Raw genomic sequence first — 22,120 nt, forward strand, 5'->3', positions numbered from 1 at the left:
CCCTTCATCATTTCTGATGAAGGGTCTAGGCCCGAAACGTCAGCCTTCCTGCTCCTGTGATGCTGCTTGGCCTGCTGTGTTCATCCAGCTCTACACCTTGTTATCTCTGATTTTCCAGCATCTGCAGTTCCTACTATCCCTAGCACTTCATCAGAGGCTGCACTGATGATATTATCCAGCAGGGTAATGGAACATCTGAGGAACAACGAACCAGCTCGGTGAGCGAACCAACTACAATATGCATGCTTCAAATAATACACACAGAATGTTCTTCTCACAGATCTGTGGAATTTCTAATATTACAGTACGGTGTGCTTTTTTTAACATTAGTATTTTGTTTTGTTGAGCTGGAATTCTGCCATCTGCCATTTATTGCCCATCCCTAATTGCCCTTGGCAAAATGGTGATGATCTGCCTTGAACCACTATGATCCATGTGCCCTGCTGGAGAGGGAGTTAGGGAGTTCCAGCATTCTGACCCAATGACAGTAAAGGAATGCTAATATACTTCAGTCAGGATGTGTCTTGCAAGGAAATTTGCAAGTTGTGATGTACCCACGTATCTGGCACTCTTATTCTACTAGGTGATAGAGGTTGAAGGTTTGAAGGTGCTGTCTAAGGAGCCTGGGTAATTGTTGCACTGCATCTTGTAAGTGGCACAGACTGCCGTAACAGTAGTAGCAGGGTGTGAACATTAAGGGGTTAGTCGAGGTGTCAATCATTGCAGGCTGTTTGTCCTGGATAGTATCAAGCTTTTCAAGTGCTGTTGGAGCTGTACTCATCCAGGCCAGTGTATAGTATTCCATACCATTCCCACTTGGGCTTTTTTTAGAATGTGGACCATCTTTGTGGAGCCAGGTGGTGAGTTATTCACCACAGAAATGTTAAACTCTGACTTGCTATTATGGCTACAGTATTTCTGTGGCTGGTCCAGTTCAGTTTCTGGTCAATGCTAATTCCCAGGATGTTGATAGTGGGGAATTCAGCAATGGTAATGTTATTGAATCAAGGTGACTTGGTCAGGTTCTCTTTTTAGACCATTACCTAGCACTTATGTGATGTGACTGTTAGTTGCCATTTATCAGCTCAGCCCCGGATGTTGTCCAGGTCTTGCTGCCTATGGAAAGCTTCAGCGTCTGAAGATGTGCAAAACGTGCTAAAAATAATTGCGATCATCGACGAACACCAATATAAGTAGCAGCTGATTGGTCTATAATGTAATGCCTTCTCCATAATGCAACTCTCTTGGCACTTGTGCAGGTCACGTGGTTGCCTTCCATTGAAATTCAGTTATGCTTCCGATGAGATATAGTGGTTCCTGATGCTCTTGCATACAGGTTAGTGGTCACACCTTGTCAGACATCTTCATTCAATCCCACATGTAAGCTTTAGAGAAGAAAGTGAATCATAGAAGCCCTACAGTGCAAAAAGAGGCAATTCAGCCCATTGAGTCTGCACCGACCCTCAGAAGAGCATCCCACTCAGACCCACCCCTGTAACCCGACCTTTATCATGGCTAACCAACCTAGCCTGCACATCCCTGGAGACTGTAGGGCAATTTAGCATGGCCAATCCACCTAACGTGCACATCTTTGGACTTCAGGAGGAAACCTATGCAGACATATGGAGAATACGCAAACTCCACACAGACTGTCACCCAAGGCTGGAATTGAACCTGGGTCCCTGGACCGGTAAAACAGCAGTGCCAGCCACTGTGCCACTGTGCCACCATCACTGTGGTAGAGTTTTGATGCATTTACAAAACTGCATCTAGGTTTGGAGATTGAGCCCACCATTAGTGATCTCCTCTGCAGTTTCCATCCAGGCTTACTTTGTCAGGTGGGTCAGTTTCTTCCAGTACCTTTGTAAGTGACTCACTTTGTCTTGCAGCATATAAGACCACCTACAGGGAGGTATCACTGATCTGTGGGGCTCCTGGGGTCTTCCTTCTGCCATGGTTGCTGCAATTCCTGTTCAGTTGCTTGCATATAGGCTACTTTCAGATAACGAGGGGTCACTGAGACAGTCAAGCATAAGAGCAGTCATCAGATTAGTCAGCACAGCACTCTTTCAAACTAGGCAGCAAAGAATTCCAAGCTGGCAGCAATTTAAATATGGTGTGTCAACACCTGCCATGCAATCATTTGGTGCTGGCACTGGTATCTCATTTCCAGCCTCTAATGGTTATTTGGATTAGCCTTTCACCACTTCTAAGTTACTTGGTTGTCCTCTATATGATCTTGGTTGTACAGCCACTGGAAGCCTATGTGGAATATCTGGTATTCATCGGGTCCTGCAGCCTTGCAACATAATACAGCATGATATGTGTTGTACTTCACCGGAAGTTGGAAAATGAGAGGTGCAATTTATACCATCTGAGAAGGAAGTAGAATGTGAAAAAGTGGATTAGACATAATTATAGAGTGCTAAGACAGTACTTTTATTCCTGTCCCTGCTGATTAAGTGGTACTGCCAATGCTTACATCATACCCTCTCCTGCCAGAGAGGGGAAAGGACGTTGATTAAAATGTTGCAATCATTTGGAGTGATATGGTTAGCATGGTTAAATAACTGGGAATGTAAGAGATGTGGGTGTGAGATTTGTAGCAGTGCTAAATATGTGAGCAGTGTCTGAGGCTAATGATTCAGTTGGGAGGGTATTGTGTTTGAAGAATGGATATACTGACCTTGATCAATTGCATGAGTCATCAAACTTTGTCATCTAGATCCTCAAGGTAGCAACATTTGTACTAATTTCTGTGTTTTAGTAGACAGTGAACAAACTTACGTTTATTTTAATCTGTTCTTGAGAAATTCCCATCCCTAATTGCTCTTGAAGGTGGTGAGCTGCCTTCTTGAAATGCTGCAGATCATATGGAGTAGGCATTCAGCAGCATTAGACAGGCAACATCCAGTGCTCACCCTCATCATCAACATCTTCACTTCCTCAAAAAACTCAAATTAACTTTGCGAGACAAGACCTTACCCGCACAAAGCTGTGCTGACTAGCCCTAATAAATCCATTCTTTTCCAAATGCGAGTAAATCCTGTCCCTAAGACAGTTTGCAAATAATTTCTTTATCACTGATATAAGACTCACTGACCTATAATTTCCTGGATTATTCCTACTGCCCCTCTTGAACGAAGGAGCAACACTGGCTATTCTCCAGTCGTCTGCGACCTTGCCTGTGGCTTAAGAGGATTTCTGTCAAGGCTCCAGCAATCTCCCCACTTCCCTCCCTCAGTATCCTGCGATAGATGCTATCAGGCCCTGGGAACTTATCCATCTTAATGATTTTCAAGACACCCAACTCCCCCTCCTTAATCCCACATTTTTGATATGTTGGGCAATGAGGGTATAATCTGTGGTTGAATAAGTCTGCTAAAGCCAATAACCCACAGCATGTCGTGGATGCTCAGTTTTGAGCTGCTCAATCTACTATGAATAAATCTCATTTTTGCACAGTGGAAATATCATCCAACACAATGGAGGGTGTCCTCAATGTAAAGATGAAGCTTTGTCCCTATTTGTGCTGTATAATATAAATGCATTTGCAATAGATAGCTTGGTGAGAATTAGGTCAAGCCATTTTAGCTGTCTTACATCTGCCATGGGGTCAGATTGACAGATTTTTAAAATGTGCTCATAGGGATAAGTATCGCTGGCAAGGCCAGCATTTATTTATCCTTAATTGCCCTTGACACATATCCTTCAGGATCAACCTGTGAGGTCAGTAATAGTATTGCCTTTTGATCGATGGTCCAAAAATAAAAAGCAGTAAAATTTGCAAATGACACATACTGATCTAACTCCGCTTGCTTTTTTCAAAGTGGAGCTCCAGTATGCCTAGTTAAATTCATTTCCAAATATTACTTTTTTTTTTTTTTAACTGTTTTTCCCTTCTGGGAAATCCCACACCTAAAATAAATTATGTGCTCTAAGTTGTGATTATCAGTGCTTCTTTCAGGTGGTGTTCAATATAAAGGAGTGTTGATTAATAAGCTGAAATGGTGAGGGGTTGGTATGTGCACACAGCAAGAGGTTTTCTTTCTGTGCTGATGCCAAGAGACTGTACAGGGTCCAGAATCAATATTTAGGACTCCCAGGAGCATTCTGGCCTGACAGTAGTGCAGTAATTATACAATCTTCTAATGAATCTATCAGCAAGATATCATTCCATGAGTATGTCTGTGTCAAGCTGTTGCTCGAATAATCTTGAGGCCAGCTCCCTTTTTTTGTCACAAGTCCCTAAATTTTAATGGTGATAACTTTGGAGGGTGAGTTGGGCAGCATGCAACTTTGTTATATCTGATGCTTAGGTCAATGCTGGTTCATCTGTCTAATTTAATCTGCGTTTTGCAGTAGATTGATGCAATTGTTTGAGTTGTTAGACCACTTCACATGATATTTATGAGCTAACCATATTGTTGTGGGTGTGGAGTCACATGTTAACTAGACAAAGTAAGACATTAGTGAATATGAGGCTACATGGGTTTTTATGACAATCCAGTAGTTCCATAATTATCATTATTAAGACAAACACTTCTTAAAATTCCTGATTTATTTTAATCAAATTTAAACTCCCCTAGCTGCCTTGGTGGGATTTGAATGCCTGTCTCGGAGCATTAGTTCAGGTATTGTAGTCTAGTAACACTGCCATTATGCTATCACTCCCCATTGATGCACAAGATTCTTGTTAGATCAAATTGTATCACTTTATAGTTTGTCTCTGTGATGGAAAATCATCTCTACTTTTCCACCAAAGCAAAATAATTCATACTTTTTAAAAAGTAAGTATTGGCATCCTTATACAATTCTGTACTTATTAATTAGCTTTGTTCGGGAACAAATCATACTGTCTAATGAGGCAACTTAGTCTGTAATTTATTTCAATGGAAATAATGACAGCAAATAATTTTGATGTGGTATATTACATTGTTTTCAATGTTAATTTTAGGTGTTTCAACTGGTGCTTCCAGAAGAAGTAAAACCTGACAGCAGTTCTGCCAAGAGATCCCAAACCACAGGACATCTGCTTGTCACAATGCCCAAGGTACAGGCATATATGTTAGATGGCATTTATCTCTGGTTACTTCAGTTTTATGTTAACTTTAAATGACAAAATTGTGATGTGTTGAAAAGATGTTGGTAATTTAGTTTCATTTGGATATCTTTATTGGGGCAATAACAGATGTATGCCTGCAGCAGCACAACGTCTAGCACTTGATGGGCAGAAGTTTGCTCTAATATAATTTTTTTTTATTCACTCACAAGACATAGGAGTCACTAGCTGGGCCAGCATTTATTGCGTGCCTTTAGTTGTCCTTGAGAAGGTAGTAGTTAGCTGCCTTCTTGAACTGCTACAATCTGTTGTGAGTAGTCACACTATGCTCTTGGGGGAAGTTCATAGATTTTGACTCAATGACATTGAAGGAACACTGACATATTACTAAGTCAGGATAGTGAGTGGCTTAGGGAACTTGCAAGTGATGGTGTTCCCATTTATCTGCTGTCCTTGTCCTACTAGATTGTAGTGGTTTTGGGTTTAGAAGATGCTGTCTTAAAATCTTTGATGAATCTCTGCAGTTCATCTAGTAGATGGTATGCACTGCTGCTACTGAGCATCAGTTAAGGGGGTAATGTAGATGTTTGTGGTTGAGGTCCCAATCATGTGGGCTGCTTTGTCCTGGGTGTTATCAAGTTTCTTGAGCGTGTTGGAGCTGTACTTATCCAGGAAGTACGAAGGTTGAAGCTATTGTCTTCGGTGCCTACATGAACTCCAATCACTAGCTACTGACTCCATTCTTGTGAGGCTGATTCAGACTGCTTGCAACTCTCAATCTCATGTTTGATGTCATAGTTCACACTATATATCTGCACAGTTACCAATACTGCCTATTTTCGACCTGTGTAATATTGCCTGTCTCTGCTACTACCTCAGTTCATCTCAGTTCATTCATTCTTTTGGTCCCTCCAGACTTTACTGTTCTAGTGTACTCCTGGCCAGGCTCCAACATGCCACATTCCAGAGACTTGATGTCATCCAAAATTTTGTTGATGTCCTTTCTTGAACCATGTCCTGTTCATCATCTATTACCTCTGTGCTCAATGATTCCCATTGGCTCCTTCCCAAGCCATGCATGATTTAAAAATTCTCATCCTTGTCTTTGAATTATTTCATACTTCCACCCCTTACTTTCACTGCAATCCCCTCCAGCCCCACAATCTTTAGACTTGTGCATTCTTCTAATTCTGTCCTCCTTGAATGTCCCCAATCTTAACTGCTCCATCATTGGCTGCTATGTCTTCAGCTGCCTAGATCCTGAGCTCTCCTTAAATCTCACTGCTTCTCAACTTCAATTTCTGCTTTTATGACCAATCTCTCTCTTTGACCAAGCTTTTGGCCAACTGCCTTAATATCTCCAAATATGGTTAAGTGTCAAATTTTTCTTTAATGCACTTCTGTAAAGAGCCTTAAGATGGTTTGTTATTTTAAAGGTGCAGTATAAATTTAGTTGTTTGTTCCCCTTTGTGAAGAAATTGTTAGTTCTGTTAATGGATGATAATGATAACGAAGGATGATAATGAATCCCTAGAACCATCTTCTACCTCTTACCCAAAAAATGTGAATAGTGAAAAATAATTAGTTTCCATTTTGCTACAGAATTATTTTGGGACATATTTAAACAATAATGAAGATATACTGAAACCTTTTCTAACAACAAGTAGACTTCAGCCTAGTGTTAAGTGTATCCAGCCAGACTTTGTGACATAGGGTTAGGTTAGTGTTTTCTCAATATCTGCAGACTAAGCAGCAGTGAATGAGCGATAGAATATCTGACTGGCAAAGGTGGAGCAGTGGAAGCAATTAGAAACAGTGCAGGAATCCATCATTCAGGGGGAAATGTTATCCTATACCCTGGCCTCTTGGAGCTCCATCCCAAACCCCTCAATCTCTCTGCTTGCTTCCAAAACCTCCTTGGAGATATTTCTTTGCCTGTAATAATTTTCCGTCTTCTTAGTCCCAACATTTTCTCTCATCTTGTAATGCCTTTCTGAAGTCTCTCTGAATGTGAGGAGCTCCATAGATATATAAAGCATAACAGTAAGAATTGTATTTTAAAATTATAGCTTGCTGTTTGTTAGGCTACATCTAGAACTCAATCTGCAACCTGCCCAAAGTCACATACCCATGTAACAAGGTATTTATTATGTAATATCAAGCTAAATGTTTGTTAGAACAAAGTTCTGACCAAAAAGTACATAATGTGGATGAAACTGGACACAACAGGAAAATATTTTTGCCTCTTGTAATAGGACATGTTCAGCTTTATTGAAGTGAATGAAGCTAAACGTTGGACAGTAATGTAATAAGTAACCGTCCAGTTTCATCTTCAATGGAATTTACTTTAAGCAAAATAATTCTGATTCACAGTCTTATTTTCCCAGCCTTTTCTTTGTTTCTTTTCCTCAAATATTGTCAGTTTAACTTTGATTTTAATAGCTTATAGCTTTTGCTTTTTGCACATTTTTGTAACTATATTTAATCACAATTTCCAATTTGAAATATTTTATTTAGGTGCAAGCGGTGGTTAAGCCAAAACCTAAGAGCACATCTAGAACTCAATCTGCAACCTGCCCAAAGTCACATACCCATGTAACAAGGTATTTAATGCGTAATATCAAGCTAAATGTTACCTCTTTTTCAGTAATAACTTGCATCCAGTGTCTTGGGTACACTGTGGGACAAAGTGAGGAGGGATTCATAAGATACTGGAGTCAGACAGTTGGAGAATTCAGGAATAGGTAATAGTGGGAACAGACTTGACCTGGACTACTTACTGGATTATGTAGATGCACCATAGTTTTAGATGAGTGGAAGTTTATGCAGGATGGATGATGTGATGCCAATCAAAAGACCAATAGAATAATCAAATGTTAGAAATGCATATACAACTACTTTGAGAAACTGGAATGTGGAACTGTTTGGACATCATGCATTTGAAGAGGGATTTATCAAGTGATTTCTTGGTAACAAAAAGTTAAAGGTCAAAGAGAAGGTGTTTATCCTCCAAAGCTTTTAAGAAAAGATAAGAGATGGGTTTGATAGCTTAACTACAGAATGAACAGGTGTAGAAAACCCTTGGATCTGTTCTTAAAGTTGTGTATCTACTGATTCTGAAGTAAATTGTTTCTTCACTATGCAACTAGAGCAGTGGCTATTGTTGGAGAGGATTTATAGGAAAGGCAGTGTTATGTGTCTCGCTCTCTGTAAGAGAATAAGTCTTAAAGCAAAACTGGTTAAAATGTTCTTACTTTCTTGGTGAAGTAGTTTGAAAATACTTGATAAAATTATCAGGATTCCTAACCTCTTTCCCATCTGAATCTGATATCTGGTCTGAAGATTTTGCATCATTCTGCAACTGATACCAATCTGATCTTATCAACAGAAAATCAAAGGAACTGTGAGAAGTCAACCTATTCTATCTTCATTTGAACCTTGAACTACAGGAGTGGAGTGCATTTTCTGCTTATTTTTCAATCCTATAATATCTCAACAGAACTGTGTTTTTTCACATTTTTGTTCATTCATGGAATGTGGATGATACTGGCTAGGCCAGCCTTTAATCTTGATCCCTAATTGCCCAGGCAGTAGTTAAGAATCAACCACATAATGTGGTGGATCTGGAGTTGCATATAGACCAGACCAGGCAGATTGCCTTCCCTAAAGGATATCAGTAAACCAGATGAATTTTTTTTTAACAACTGGTAGTATTTACATGATCACCAGTAGGCTAGCTTGTTAATTCTAGTTTTGTTTTTGGTTCACATTTCCCCACCTGCCTTGGTCGGATTCAAACCTATGTCCTTCGTAAACGAGCTTGGGATTCTGGATTACCAGTCCAGTGACATTGCTACTGTATAGGAATGAGTGTTTTGAATTAAAGGGATATTGGTTTAAATCTGGATAGCAGCATATTAATAATCCATTTTGTCACATTTCTTCAGAACAACTTATGCTTAACCAAGAGTCATTTTGAGTTTACTGAACAAACCTGGTAAAAGTCTGTTTTATTCTAGATAACAGTAACAAAGAGAAACATTAAATAAATCGTCTACACTTTTGGTACAGTGTGTGTGGCTTGATTACCAGCTCACTCCTCCTTTAATAGTCGTAACACATGTATGAAGGTGACAAATGCTTGTATATTAGCAGCAGACAGGGTAATAGTTTTTGAGTACAGAAGAGGTTCCAGAATTTTTTTCTTCAGGAAAAGAGATCCATCGAGCTTCTGGAAATGAGGACAACAGGACTCAAGGAGGAGAAGCCACTTCTAATACCAGCAAGTAGTGAAGCAGTAGTTCACTTAGAAAGATCTTAAGAGAATAAGGAGTGAATCTTCAAGATGATATGAACTCAGTGCATGAAAATAGATGGAAAATAATAGAATATGGCTGAGCATTTTAGCTGAGAAATTTCATGAGGAGAGAGGGAGGAGGCAACTGAATGTGACATCCAAATGCAAGTAAGAAAGAAATCCATAAGCTCCTGACACTGTTGTAAGAAGCATTCTAGAGAGATTTGAGGAGAGTGATGGTGATGTTAAAATAAAGAAAATAATTTGTTCTCCAGGATGATCCTGGAGTACTAGTTGATTATAGGAGAGAAAGATGAGCCTGTGATACTTTCTCATTCACCTAGTCATGCGAAAATATCCCAGTTGAATACTAAATATGGTCAACTCTTCATTTGTTGGACTTGAGGAAACAAAAATGTGAGCCGTTTGGGCAGTTGTGGGAGAGCATAATATTTTATCTGCAGACAAAGGTGTTAAAACTGCAGAAAAATTGTGATGATGAATAGCCAAAGATGAGGCAGCTGGCAATTTGAAACTATAGTTGTAAAACCTCCACAGTAGCAAACACAATCTTGATTCTATTGTTCTGTTAAAACATTTTTAGCAGCCACTGTATATACACAAACTAAATTGTTGATAACACCATCAGTTTTTTAAAAAAAGTTTCTCCCCCCTTCATCACAATGGAACAGCTGAAACCGCATGGTATTGTAGAACAAATATGGCGGTTAATATTACCAGAATGAACCTGGTTGAATTTAGGAGGTGCAGTCGGGAAATAAGATCATTCCCATTAATCTCTGGATACAGAACTGGCTTAGTCATAAAGACAGAGTGTAGCGGTGGAAGGATGCTTTTCGGAATGGAGGGTTGTGACTAGTGGTGTTCCACAGGGATCAGTCCTAGGACCTCTGCTGTTCATGGCCTACATAAATAATTTGTAGGAAAATATGGTTGGTCTAATTAGTAACTTTGCAGACAATACAAAGTTTGGTGCAGTTGCGGATAGTGAGGAGGATTGTCAGAGGATACAGCAGGATATAGATCCGTTGGAGGCCTGGGCAGAAAAATGGCAGATGGAGTTTAATCCAGATAAATGTGAGGTGATGCATTTTGGAAGGTCAAGTACAGGTGGAAATTATACAGTGAATGGCTGAACCCTTACGAATATTGATATGCAGAGTGATGTAGATGTGCAGGTCCACAGATCACTGAAGGTGGCAGCACAGGTAGATAAGGTAGTACAAAAGGCCTGTGGCATGCTTGCCTTCATTGGAAGGGGCATTGAGTATAATGATAAACAAGTTATACTGCAGCTTTATAGAACTATAATTAGGCCACCCTTGGAATATTGCTACAGTTCTGGTCACCACACTACCAGAAGAATGTGGATGCTTTGGAGAGAGTACAAAAATATTTACCAGGATATTGCCTGCAATGGGGGATTTTAGCTATGAAGAAAGGTTGGATACACTGTGTTTGTTTGCACTAAATCGCAGGAGGTTGAGGGGCAACCTGATAGAAGTTTATAAGATTGTGACTGGCATGGATAGAGTGGAGAGTATGAGGCTTTTTCCCAGGGTAGAAGGGTCAATTACTGGAGGACACAGGTCCAAGTGGGGAAAGTTTAAAAGACATGTGTGAGGCAAATTTTTCACACCAAGTGTGGTGAGTGCCTGGACCGTACTGCCAGAGGAGATGGTGGAAGCAGACACAATAGCAGCATACAAGAAGCACCTGAATCAGTATATGAATAGGAAGGGAATAGAGGGATATGAATCCTGTAAGTGAAGACAGTTTTAGTATGGAAGGATAAAATGTGTCGGCGCAGGCTTGGAAGCTGAAGGGGCTGTTCCTGTGCTGTATTGTTCTTTGTTCTCTGTTGTTCTCTGTATTGAATAAGTAAAAAGAGTCATTAATTTTGCGTTTAAACTTTTCCTCCTCCTGACCCTATTTGTTGTATTTTTTCTAAGTTTGTACACCCTCTCTTCTGGATAACATTATCAAAACAGTTGTCCTGCAATGCCATCAAATTGTTTTGCTTTGTAAGCCTGTGTAACACCTTTCCCAGCAACCCTCCCCTGCTCCTGCCCACAGGGTCCATATCATTCCTGTCAAACTGGGGCAAGACCACCACACAGCTCTGGTCTTTCACCCCAGATTAACATGGAAACTCATAAATAACAGAGATTAGCATCCCTTCCTTAGTGCTCAATTATTTATAACTTCTTTGTACAAGTAAAAAGCCACTTCATTCATTACAACCATTTCACCAGTGAACACAACTATCTGATTTCTTCTTCACACCTCTGTAACTTTGATTACTGTTTTTATTAAGGACCAACTCTGTAAAATGAATCTGCCAGTATAAATTCCAAGCTTTTCAATCATTATTTGGATTACTGTGTTTGCTGTTACTTCAAGGTATTATTATGCAGATATTTTAACCAGTCATATTGTAGGATGCACAGTCAGATGCTCACTGCTGATCAACAGGAACAGACCCAACTGCCTGAATAATCGTAGGATGTGAGGTATAAGGTTTTGTGGAAAAGTGCTGCCAATCTGGGAGATGGCAGCATCAGCCATTAACACAGCTTAGTAGTAATTTCTGCTGTGAGCTTCCATGTTGCTGTATCCTTGATCTGTAGGAAAACAGAGTTTCTGGCAGTAGTGACATCACAGAAACATATCCCAATGTTCCATTATATTTGGGCAAACTCAGTAGCTGTGAGCTCAGCTGTATTTCTCTGTCTGCCTCCCCGTCCTCATAGCCCTTGACTTGATTATACACCTAAAATCTATCGAACTCAGCCTTGAATAAATTTGGTTACCTCCACCACTCTTTTCTGGGAAGAGAATTTCACAGGCTAACAACCATCTGAGACAAACATTTTGCCCTCATCTCCATCTTAAGAGTGGACCTCTTATTCTTAAACTTTGTCTCTGAGTTCTAACCCATCCTACAAGGAGAAACATCCTTTCAGAGCCAAGACCATAAAGACACTTCAGGAGGAGTTGATTTGAAAATAAATGTGAAGCATAAAGATATTGTTACTTTGCTAGCTTCACGGCATATATGCGAGATTGGGGTGAAGAAAGGAATGCCATGCAAGGTTTGTAATGAATGGAGTGAAACTTTCAAGAATATAGAAACAAGAAGAAATTGGGGAAGGCATGTGCATTACTCTAGAAATCCAGGAAGGAATCGATTACATATTTTCAATTGGTAGTGCATGATGACCAATATATAAGGAGCAGGCTGTTGTCATGATGGTCATTGCAGGATTCACAGCAGTGAAGACCCCCATTTACAAAGGACTAATTACAAGTATAGTTTCAGTATCAAACCTTCTGACCTGTGTTTCACAATTTAATATTCTTGGCTATTAATTTGAGATTCCTCCATGTGAGGGTAATAGAGAAGTAAGTTAGTTTTATTGAAAAATAGGTTATCATTTATGGGTGCATTGTGAGATATTGTCTAATAGAAAAATTAATAGAATCAAGCTTAACATTTCCAGGTATAGCACAGGCAGTAATCAATTACTGGAACTGTTTGATGTTCATTTTACAGTTCATTTATATCACTCAGTATTTCAACTGAATAGGTTCTTTTTAATAAAATTGCATGAATAAGAAATGTACTTTCACTTTTATTTTGCTTCTACCAGCAAAATTATACTGTATCTACAATTACTGACATCAATCAGTAATCTATTAATGGTTACTGACTCTGCCATCTATAAAATATTTTAGGAAACTACAGTCTGTGGCAATCATCTTCTATCTCCTAATTTGGCTGGAATATTAATATCAATATGTAAAGTTTTATTTCAATATTAATACTTGTTTAAAAATATAATTAATATATTGCCAATTTTCCTACTTCTGACGTAGAATTCAGTTTTATTTCTTGATTTACTGCTTTGCAGTTTGAGGATATTTTAAGGAAAGCCAGTGCAACATGAAAACTATGTCATCCAAATAATAAATAACACTTGAGAGTTAGGAGACATATTTGCTGGTACAGCTGTTGAAGTTGTGTAGTATTTCTGTAATGCCCTATACATTACAAGCATCCTTCTTTTTTTTGTTGATTAGATACTTTTCACTCTCAAAGCACCATTTTTTACAAAAGTGAAATTTTCCTTAACTCCTGCAGACTATTTCATTTTCATTTGTAATTATTAGAATGCATTCTTTGCTTACTCCCTCTCCCCGACATGCATCTTTAATGTCCTTGAGCAAAGGGAAGCCCATATATGTTCCTAAATGTTCCTGAAGTTATATAAAAGAGCAGCTTGATGGTAAAAGAGAAGCCAAATCAGATAAAGAAATACATCAACTTATTATTTTAGTAAAACTGAAATAGGCACTAATGTCAACCGTAAATGAAAAAAGCTATTATCAGAACAGACAAATGTATATTGGAAAACAAATAAAAGCAGAAGATGCTGAAAACCCTTATCCTCTGAAGCAACATCTGTGAAGAGAGAAAAACAATGTAACATCTCAGGTGGATGACCTAATGAAAGTATTTTTATCAGATTTCACACATACTTTGCTGCTTTTATATCGGAGAAGTTAATAACAGGAAGTTATTTTATTTTAGTCATACTTTGATCAAATCAAAGACTTTAACATCTGTAGAGTCAGCAAAGGTCTTATCAACAATAAAAAGCAAAGATTGCTGGAAAAACTTAGGAGGTCTGGCAGCATCTGTGGAGAGAAAGCAGAGTTAATGTTTTGGGTTGAGTGACCCTTCTTCAGACTGATGGTTGCTAGGAAAAAATTGTTCTTTTTATGCAAAGGATAGGGTGGGGGGAGAGGGTGTAAGGAGTAAAAAAGGTGGAGATGGAGCCCAAAGAGAGAGAAGAACAGTTGGACAGATCTCATGGCAGATTCTTGAACATTTGAGCATTTTCAAGTCATGAATTGATAGGTTTTTGGAGATAAATTACATCAATGGATATGGAGATAGAGGCATTGAGGTCAATGATCAGTGTTATAATCTCTGCTACTGATACTACTAGACAAGTCAGATCCCAGATTGAAATCTGACTTGACGGATTTCTTTTTAAAATTTAACATAGCACAGTGATCTGTCATTGAAACATAAGCGCACAAGACTGCAGAGTTTGTTTTAACAATAAAACAGAAGTTTATTACAAAAAAAAATCCAGGTATAGTGCTGGAAGTCTTAAAACGCATAAAGGTGGATAAATCACCGGGACCTGATCAGATGTGCCCTAGAACTCTGTGGGAATCTAGGGAAGTGATTGCTGAGCCCCTTGCTGAGATATTTGTACCATTGATAGCCACAGGTGAGGTGTTGGAAGACTGGAGACTGGCTAATATGGTGCCACTATTTAAGAAAGGTGATAAGGAAAATCCAGGGAACTATAGACTGGTGAGCTTGACAGCAGTGGTGGGCAAGTTGTTGGAGGGAATCCTGAGGGACAGGATTTACATGTATTTTGAAAGACAAGGACTGATTAGGGATAGTCAACATGGTTTTGTGCATGGGAAATCATGTCTCACAAACTTGACTGAGGTTTTGAAGAAGTAACGAAGAGGATTGATGAGGGCAAAGCAGTGGACATGGATCTATATGGTCCTAGTTAACATTCTCTTAAGGTTAACATGCAGGTCCAGTTGGCAGATAGGAAAGCAAATGCAATGTTTGCTTCAATACGAGAGGACTAGAATATAAGAACAGGGATGTACTGTGAGGCTGCATAATGCATTGGTCAGACTGCATTTGGAATATTGTGAGCAGTTTTGGGCGCCCTTTCTATGGAAGGATGTACTGCCATTGGAGGGGTCCAGTGATGCTCACAAGAATGATCCTGGGAATGAAGGGCTTGTCATATGGAGTCTTTGAGTCTGAACTCAACACAGTTTAGAAGGATGAGGGGGATATCATTGAAAATTACAGAATATTGAGAGGCCTGAATATAGTGGATGCGGAGAATATGTTTCCACACCAGAAGAGACCAGAAGATACAAAGGCACGGTCTCAGAGTAAAGGGCTGACCCTTTAGAACTGAAATGAGGAGGAATTTCTTCAGAGAATGGTGAATCTGTGAACTCATTGCTACAGAAGGCCAAGTCATTGAGTGTCTTTAAGACAGAGATAGGTTCTTGTTTAGTAATAGGATCAAGCATTATGGGCAGAAGGCAGGAGAATGGGGTTGAGAAACTTATCAGCCATGATCGAATGGCAGAGCGGACTTGGTGGGCTGAGTAATTTCTGCTCATATATGTATGATCATATAGGGGTTAGGGTGCCAGGTGAGTCAGGTAAGGGGATGTAAGTTAGGGTTGTTCAATGGGACAGGTATTGGATTGGGTTTGTGGATGAGGTGTCAGATCAGACAGGAATGTCAGGTCCACCAGTGTCGGTGTGGTGGATATCAGGTCAGGCAGGGTCTCTGCAGGGTTGAGTCAGGAGAGTTGTTGAGGTGGACAGATAAGTTATTGCTGAGATGCAGGTTCAGTTTCATCGCTGCCCATGGATTAGAACAGGTTTTAATTCTATAACTTTTCTTAGCTAACTATTATGCTTGTCTGTTGTAACCCTGTTATAAGCAAGGACTTGATCGGAGGGTTCCACAGGCTGGGTAATTTCCCTAGTGAAATTTCAACTCCCCAAGCAATTCCTGTAAAATCAATTGCACCAGAATTTCCAACCCACTACTCCAATTTATACCAATGCAACCTCTATCTCCCCATTGGAACCTCTGGTCTTATGTAAATGGAGAGTGATTACAGAACTCTACAGTACAGAAGGATCTGAATGTCCTGGTACAAAACTCTCAATATTAATGCAGGTACAGCAAATGGAAATTGTTGTTTATTGCAAGGTGATTGAGTATAAATTTAGTTAAGTTTATTGCAGCTGTACAGACCCCTGATGAGACCACTTCTGAAGTACTTTGTACAGTTTTAGCCTCCTTATTTGAAAAAGAATATAATACTATTGGAAGCAGTTCACAAAATGCTCACCCAACTCATTCCTGGGATGAGGGCTTTTTCTATAAAGATAAGTTAATTAGTTTGGGCCAATATGTATTAGAGCTTAGAAGAATGATAAATGATCTTAGACCATCAAACAGTAAGCTGTTGGAGTAGAAGTAGGTCCATTGAGTCCACTCCATTATCCAGTGAGATCATGGCTGATCTGATAATCAATTCCACTTTCCTGTCTTTTCCCCCATACCCCTTGATTTCCTTACTGATTAAAAATCTGTCTGTCTGTTATGAATTTGAATAATGATCTAGCTTTGACTGCTCTCTACAATAAAGAATTCCACAGATTCACTACCATCTCAGAGAAGTCTCTTATTAAGGCATACAAGATCCTGACAGATTTGATTGGTTAGATTTTGGGCGGTTCTTTCTTCTTATCAGGGAAAATAGAACTAGGGTAAAGGTGTCCTTTTTTGAGACTGTGTTGAGAACATTTATTTTTCCCTCAGAAGGTAGACAATCTGGAATTCTTTTTCCCAGAAAGAAATGGAAGTTAGATTATTGAATTTATTCAAGGCTGAATTAGATATTTCATAGACCGGGAAGGTTTTTGCAGAGGGAGAGAAGCTGAACCCATGACCAAACTATGATTCCATCAAATGCTGGAGAAGTATCAAAGCTAAATGCTACTTTTGTATGTTACCATGACTAAATTGAATAGGGAACTCAGGAGGGACTTCCTTACTCAGAATGACTAGGATGATATTCACTTGAATAAAAGATAAATGAAGTGGCAAACGTAGATGCATTCAAGGTTAAGAGAGATTAGCACCCGAGGGACAATCTTATACAAGGATATGTTGATAGGGTTTGATGATGCTCATGTAGTGTACAAACACCGGCATAGACAACAAAAACAGAAATTGCTGGAAAAACTCAGCAAGTCTGACAGCATTGGAGGAGAGAAAGTAGAGTTAACCTTCCAGGTCCAGTGACTCTTCAGAACTGAATGGACCTGTTGGTCTAAATTGCCTGTTTCTACACTGCAAGTATTAAGTTCTAACTGGAACACCAAGGAACTTTACACCTTGATAGGAAGGAAATCATCACATAATTCCCGATATCTATTATTAATTCATGGCACAATTCAGTTCCTGTCACAAATGCTTAGCACTACAATTCGTGTATTTTGAACTAAACCAAAGAACTGTTTGTCCCACTTTATATCAGATCATGAAAAATGAGGGAGCTAAATTTATGAAATTGAATGCTGAATTCAGCAATATTAATAAGAATACTCCACAACATCAGAAACAATTCCAATGGCACATTTATTAATTTGAATGCTGTAAAGGTGATCTTAGTGACTGCCTGAAACAGACATTGATGATACCAGTAGAGAGAAATAAGAAATGCTAGAGTAAATGCTAGGGCAAAAGGTTGATTTAGGATATGGGTTCCACATATAAGTTCTCTGTACAGTGTTTAAGAAATAAATTGTAGGTAGAAATGATGGTAGACACTGGAACTCTCATTTTGCAAATGATAGTTGATTCTAGATCAATTATTAAAGTTGAAACTGAAATTAGTAGATTCTTGTTAAACAAAGGTATTAAGGGGTGTGGAACAAAGGTGAGTTAATGGCGATAGATCGCAGATAAGCCTGTAATACTGTAACCTTCAGAACGTTGTCTGTTCAAGGATTGAACAGCAAATCCCCTTTCTGGAATAAACATTTTCTTGAGATAACGTGACAGAAATTAAAAGCATATGCCAATTAACCATACCCAGGAAAAGAAGGAGTTGTAGCTATATAACATGTTTTAATGACTGCTTGATAACTGGCTGCCTTATGCCACAAGTTGCCTAGAATTTAAGGAGGTAATGGCAATGTAGGCTGTGTTTTGAACCAACAGCTAACACCAAATGTAAAAAGGAACAGAGAAGTTACAGACTTGATGACTTCAGAAATCTAATCAATGTTATGGATGAACTGATCTAAAGGATCATTAATAATCTCACATCACAGACTTCACGACAAAAAATCCTATAAGAATTCAACTTTGAGATTCTGCAGCAGCAGAACACTGGAGAAGCGCACCGCACAAGGATCAAACACTGGACATATCCAGAGACAGACTGTTGTTTGGAATCATAGCTAAATTTCACCATTAATAGGGTAATAGCTAGGTTTGGCTGTGAGGCTCAGTTTGCATACTTGAGAGGACTTATTTTGATTGATACATGCAATAAAGTTTAAGTAATTATTTCAGTATTTGATTGAGAGACTTCTTACTAAGTAGCCAAATTAAAGGTAGCTTGTGATAATTTGCAGACAATAGGCCATGATCTCATTTAATAGTGGGAGAGGATGTAAAGGCAAGTGGCCTACTACTATTCCTATATCAAGCTTCTTGAATATGCTGATAAGTGGCCGACTGCTTGTTTTAGGATTTACACCTGAAATGAAATTATCCTGATACCAAGTGTACATATAAAACAGTGTTCCTGAAGTAAACTGCCATGAAAAATGGTACTTTTTTTTAATAGTCAATTTTAATTTCGAACTCTAGACAGGATTACATATGTGAGCTGCACTGTTGCTTGGTGCTTCTGAAGCGTTTACCACCACAGACTCGGGTGATTTTGTTTTCTTCCACTCCTATTTGCTTCCATGGCCAACCCTGGCAATTCACTGGTACTACCCTAACCAGCCAGCAGAACTATTTCCGGTAGTGATTTCTTCTAAGGCCTTCATATTCATTATTTCTGCCTATTTTGAAGAACGTGCTGATATAGGCTTTTGCCAAGGCAATTTCAATGAATGATATTCAGGCCAAATGAAACTAAGATTGTTTTATATATAAACAGGCAGTGCAGAAAAACTACTTGACATACCAATTTTAAATGGATGGTAGAAAACGATTGAAAGATTTTTTTTAAAAATGTTGAAGCTTTCATATCAATTTTCTTATTTTGCTCTAATCTTTTATGAATTAATTTGTTTAAACTATATAGCTAAAATATAACAAAATTAATGCTCCAATATTCAGTATGATTTTCCTGGGTTTCATGTAAAGAATATTTGTGATGTGAAAAAGCAGCAGAAACGCTATAATCAATATCACTGTGAAACTGACTGCGTAGAAAGTTAGTCTAAGGGTTTTGCAAAATCGGAAGATCCTTAAAAATGGCAGCTATGAGTTGTCACTCTTAATACCAACAACCAGGTCAGCATAGCATCTAACTGACTGACGACATCAAGTGAAGTATCTATTGGAGAGTTATTAATAAACTTATGTTGTCTTTTTAAAAAAATATCCAATTACTGATGTTCGTACTTCCACATGACACTAAATGTAAGAAGATGTGCTGGGGAGATCAGGAGGCATGAGAGAGTTGCCATATCTTGCATGATGCTAGTGACTATCTATGTAGACTCCAGGAAACTTATTAAACTGTAATCATGAGGAATTGGCTCTGCAAGATTTTGAAATTTCGGATCAATTTCATTTTGGTGTTAAAACAAACTATTTTTAGGCATAAATAGCAGGAAATATATTAGCACAATTCTTGATTTGCCTATAATCACTGTATCTAGCGTAAGGGTAATCTACGTATCAGCAATCAAGTTTAGTAACAAGTTGTTGATACACCAATCTTCCACTTCTATTTTAATGACTATCATCTGGAGTATGACAGTACTACTTTGGCTCAGGTTATGTTTCTGAAAGAACTGGGACTCGACTAATATTATGTCAGGCTAACAAAATGAAACTTCCAGGTCGGTAAGTTGACATGTTAGTATTTACAAGTAGTAATGAGAGGGAAGAATTTTTCTGTAATTGGTTGCCATGACTTATTGGCGCTCAACTTCATGACCATTTCAGCAGTATGTTAATGATAAATACTACACCACTGTTCCTAACTGATGACCTTGACATCATTTAAGATAATAAGTATATGATATTGGTTTCTATGTCTTAGTGAGAAGGAATTTAGACCTGGATAGACAGTAGCCCATTGTTTTGGTGAAGTCTTTGTAGGTTCTTCACTTTTTCCAAGGCTCAGTCAAAGATTTCAGAGGCCTCCAAAAAAAGTGGTCAATGGATAACAGCGCTTGATCCCTCCTCCAGTTCAGGTCTGATTGTACATAATATGTGCAATGATGTCATGGAAGTAATGAACACTTGACAGACTAGATTGAAAGAAATATGCCCAGAGAACGTGCTAAAAATTTTGCTACTGTGCCAGCTCTGAATATATCTTTCTTGGCTGTTCCTATGTTACATGGGCTCAGCACAATTACAGTTAATCACCCTTCATATCATTCACATAGAATCCCTACAGTGTGGAAACAAGCCCTTTGGCCCAACAAGTCCACACAGATCCTTGGGGCATCCCACCCAGATCCATCCCTTTATAACCCACCTAAACTACACATCCCTGAACACTACGGGCAATTTAGCATGACCAATCCACCTAACCTGCACATCTTTGGACTGTGGGAGGAAACCCACGCAGACACAGGGAGAATGTGCAAACTCCACACAGACAGTCGCCCAAGGATGGAATTGAACCCAGGCTCCTGGTGCTGTGAGGCGGCAGTGCTAACCACTGAGCCACCATGCCTATCAACAATAATATTTTGGATTTTGCAAGTGTCCTTCCTTCCACTAAACCTCTGCATTTATCCAGGCTGGGAATTGACACCAAAACAGCAGGGGACTTCTGGCTCAGAGGTAGAAGTGCCGTCAACTGATCCACTTGGACTCCCCTGTAGCTTGTGTGTTTTGGTGTTTTTATACGTAACACTTCTTGAAAATGTAAGTGTGCAATGTTTTAAATCAATTTGCAGTTATAATGCATTCAAAGTGTAACATGATCCTAATGGAAGAGCTTGGAATAGTGCAGCAAAACCTACTTAAATGTATTAAACCAGTGGAGAGCTTTAAAGTGTGCAATAATCTTATTGAATGTCTTGTTTTATTACTCTATAGAACAGCTGAACACAGTGAGAAGTTAGAAGTAGATCCAAGCAAGCACCAGTGTGTTGATTTGACCAACATAGTGACAGAGCGGAAATCAATTGCTCAAGGTCCCATCAAATTCCATCAACCGAAGTTACCAGAAAGAAACAGTGATGACTTCCAGGACAATCCTGAAGTTCCACCATTAGTTGATTAAAAATAGTTTTGAATCAGGATAATATGATATATTGTAATTCCTCTACACAATTCATCTGTAAACTTAACTAAATTATAAAAACTGTATTATGTTTAAGCAGTAATGACCATAAATGTATCCATTACTAGAACTGTCTGGCTGTGTTGTTGTTTACTATCAATTGACAAATGCCATCCTGTATTGCTTAGAGAGAAACAAATTGAGTTTATTTTCTGGATATATAAAATGCAACTAGCAAACAAAATTATAACAATTATTTGTAATAGGAGCTGGAGTAAACCATTCAGCCATCAAGGCTTCTCTGCCATTCAATAAACTTGTGACCAATCTGATGTGTTTTTAATTCTATTTTCCCGCGTGAACTCCATTATAGGTCAAAAATTGTGCGTATATTCAAACTCCATCCCTGCTTTAGGCTTCCTTATAAGGGAACCATCCTCTGAGTATCTCTCCCATCATGTTCCCTCTGAATAATACACTTGTAATTAAGATCACAGAATTATTGCAGTGTGGAAGGAGACAATTTGATTCACCATGTCTGCACTAAGTGTTCTAACTTAGTGCCAATCTCCTGTCTTTTCCACCATTGCACCATTGAA

The 22,120-nt window shown here is 38.8% G+C and overlaps 1 protein-coding gene across 2 annotated transcripts in view; it reads left to right on the forward strand.

The window, feature by feature from the left end:
- Nucleotides 1–21,853, forward strand: part of dnaaf11 (dynein axonemal assembly factor 11) — a 63,992-nt gene extending 42,139 nt beyond the window's left edge. For both annotated transcript variants that reach the window (XM_020511903.2, XM_048596015.1), the window contains 3 exons: nt 4,958–5,053; nt 7,580–7,665; nt 21,335–21,853. In XM_020511903.2, coding sequence (XP_020367492.1) covers nt 4,958–5,053; nt 7,580–7,665; nt 21,335–21,521 — 369 coding nt within the window. In that variant the 3' untranslated portion in view covers nt 21,522–21,853. The remainder of the gene's footprint in view (nt 1–4,957; nt 5,054–7,579; nt 7,666–21,334) is intronic.
- Nucleotides 21,854–22,120: the final 267 nt, after the last annotated feature.

Source organism: Rhincodon typus, chromosome 4, assembly GCF_021869965.1.
Source record: "Rhincodon typus isolate 14 chromosome 4, sRhiTyp1.1, whole genome shotgun sequence".
NCBI lineage: Eukaryota > Metazoa > Chordata > Chondrichthyes > Orectolobiformes > Rhincodontidae > Rhincodon > Rhincodon typus.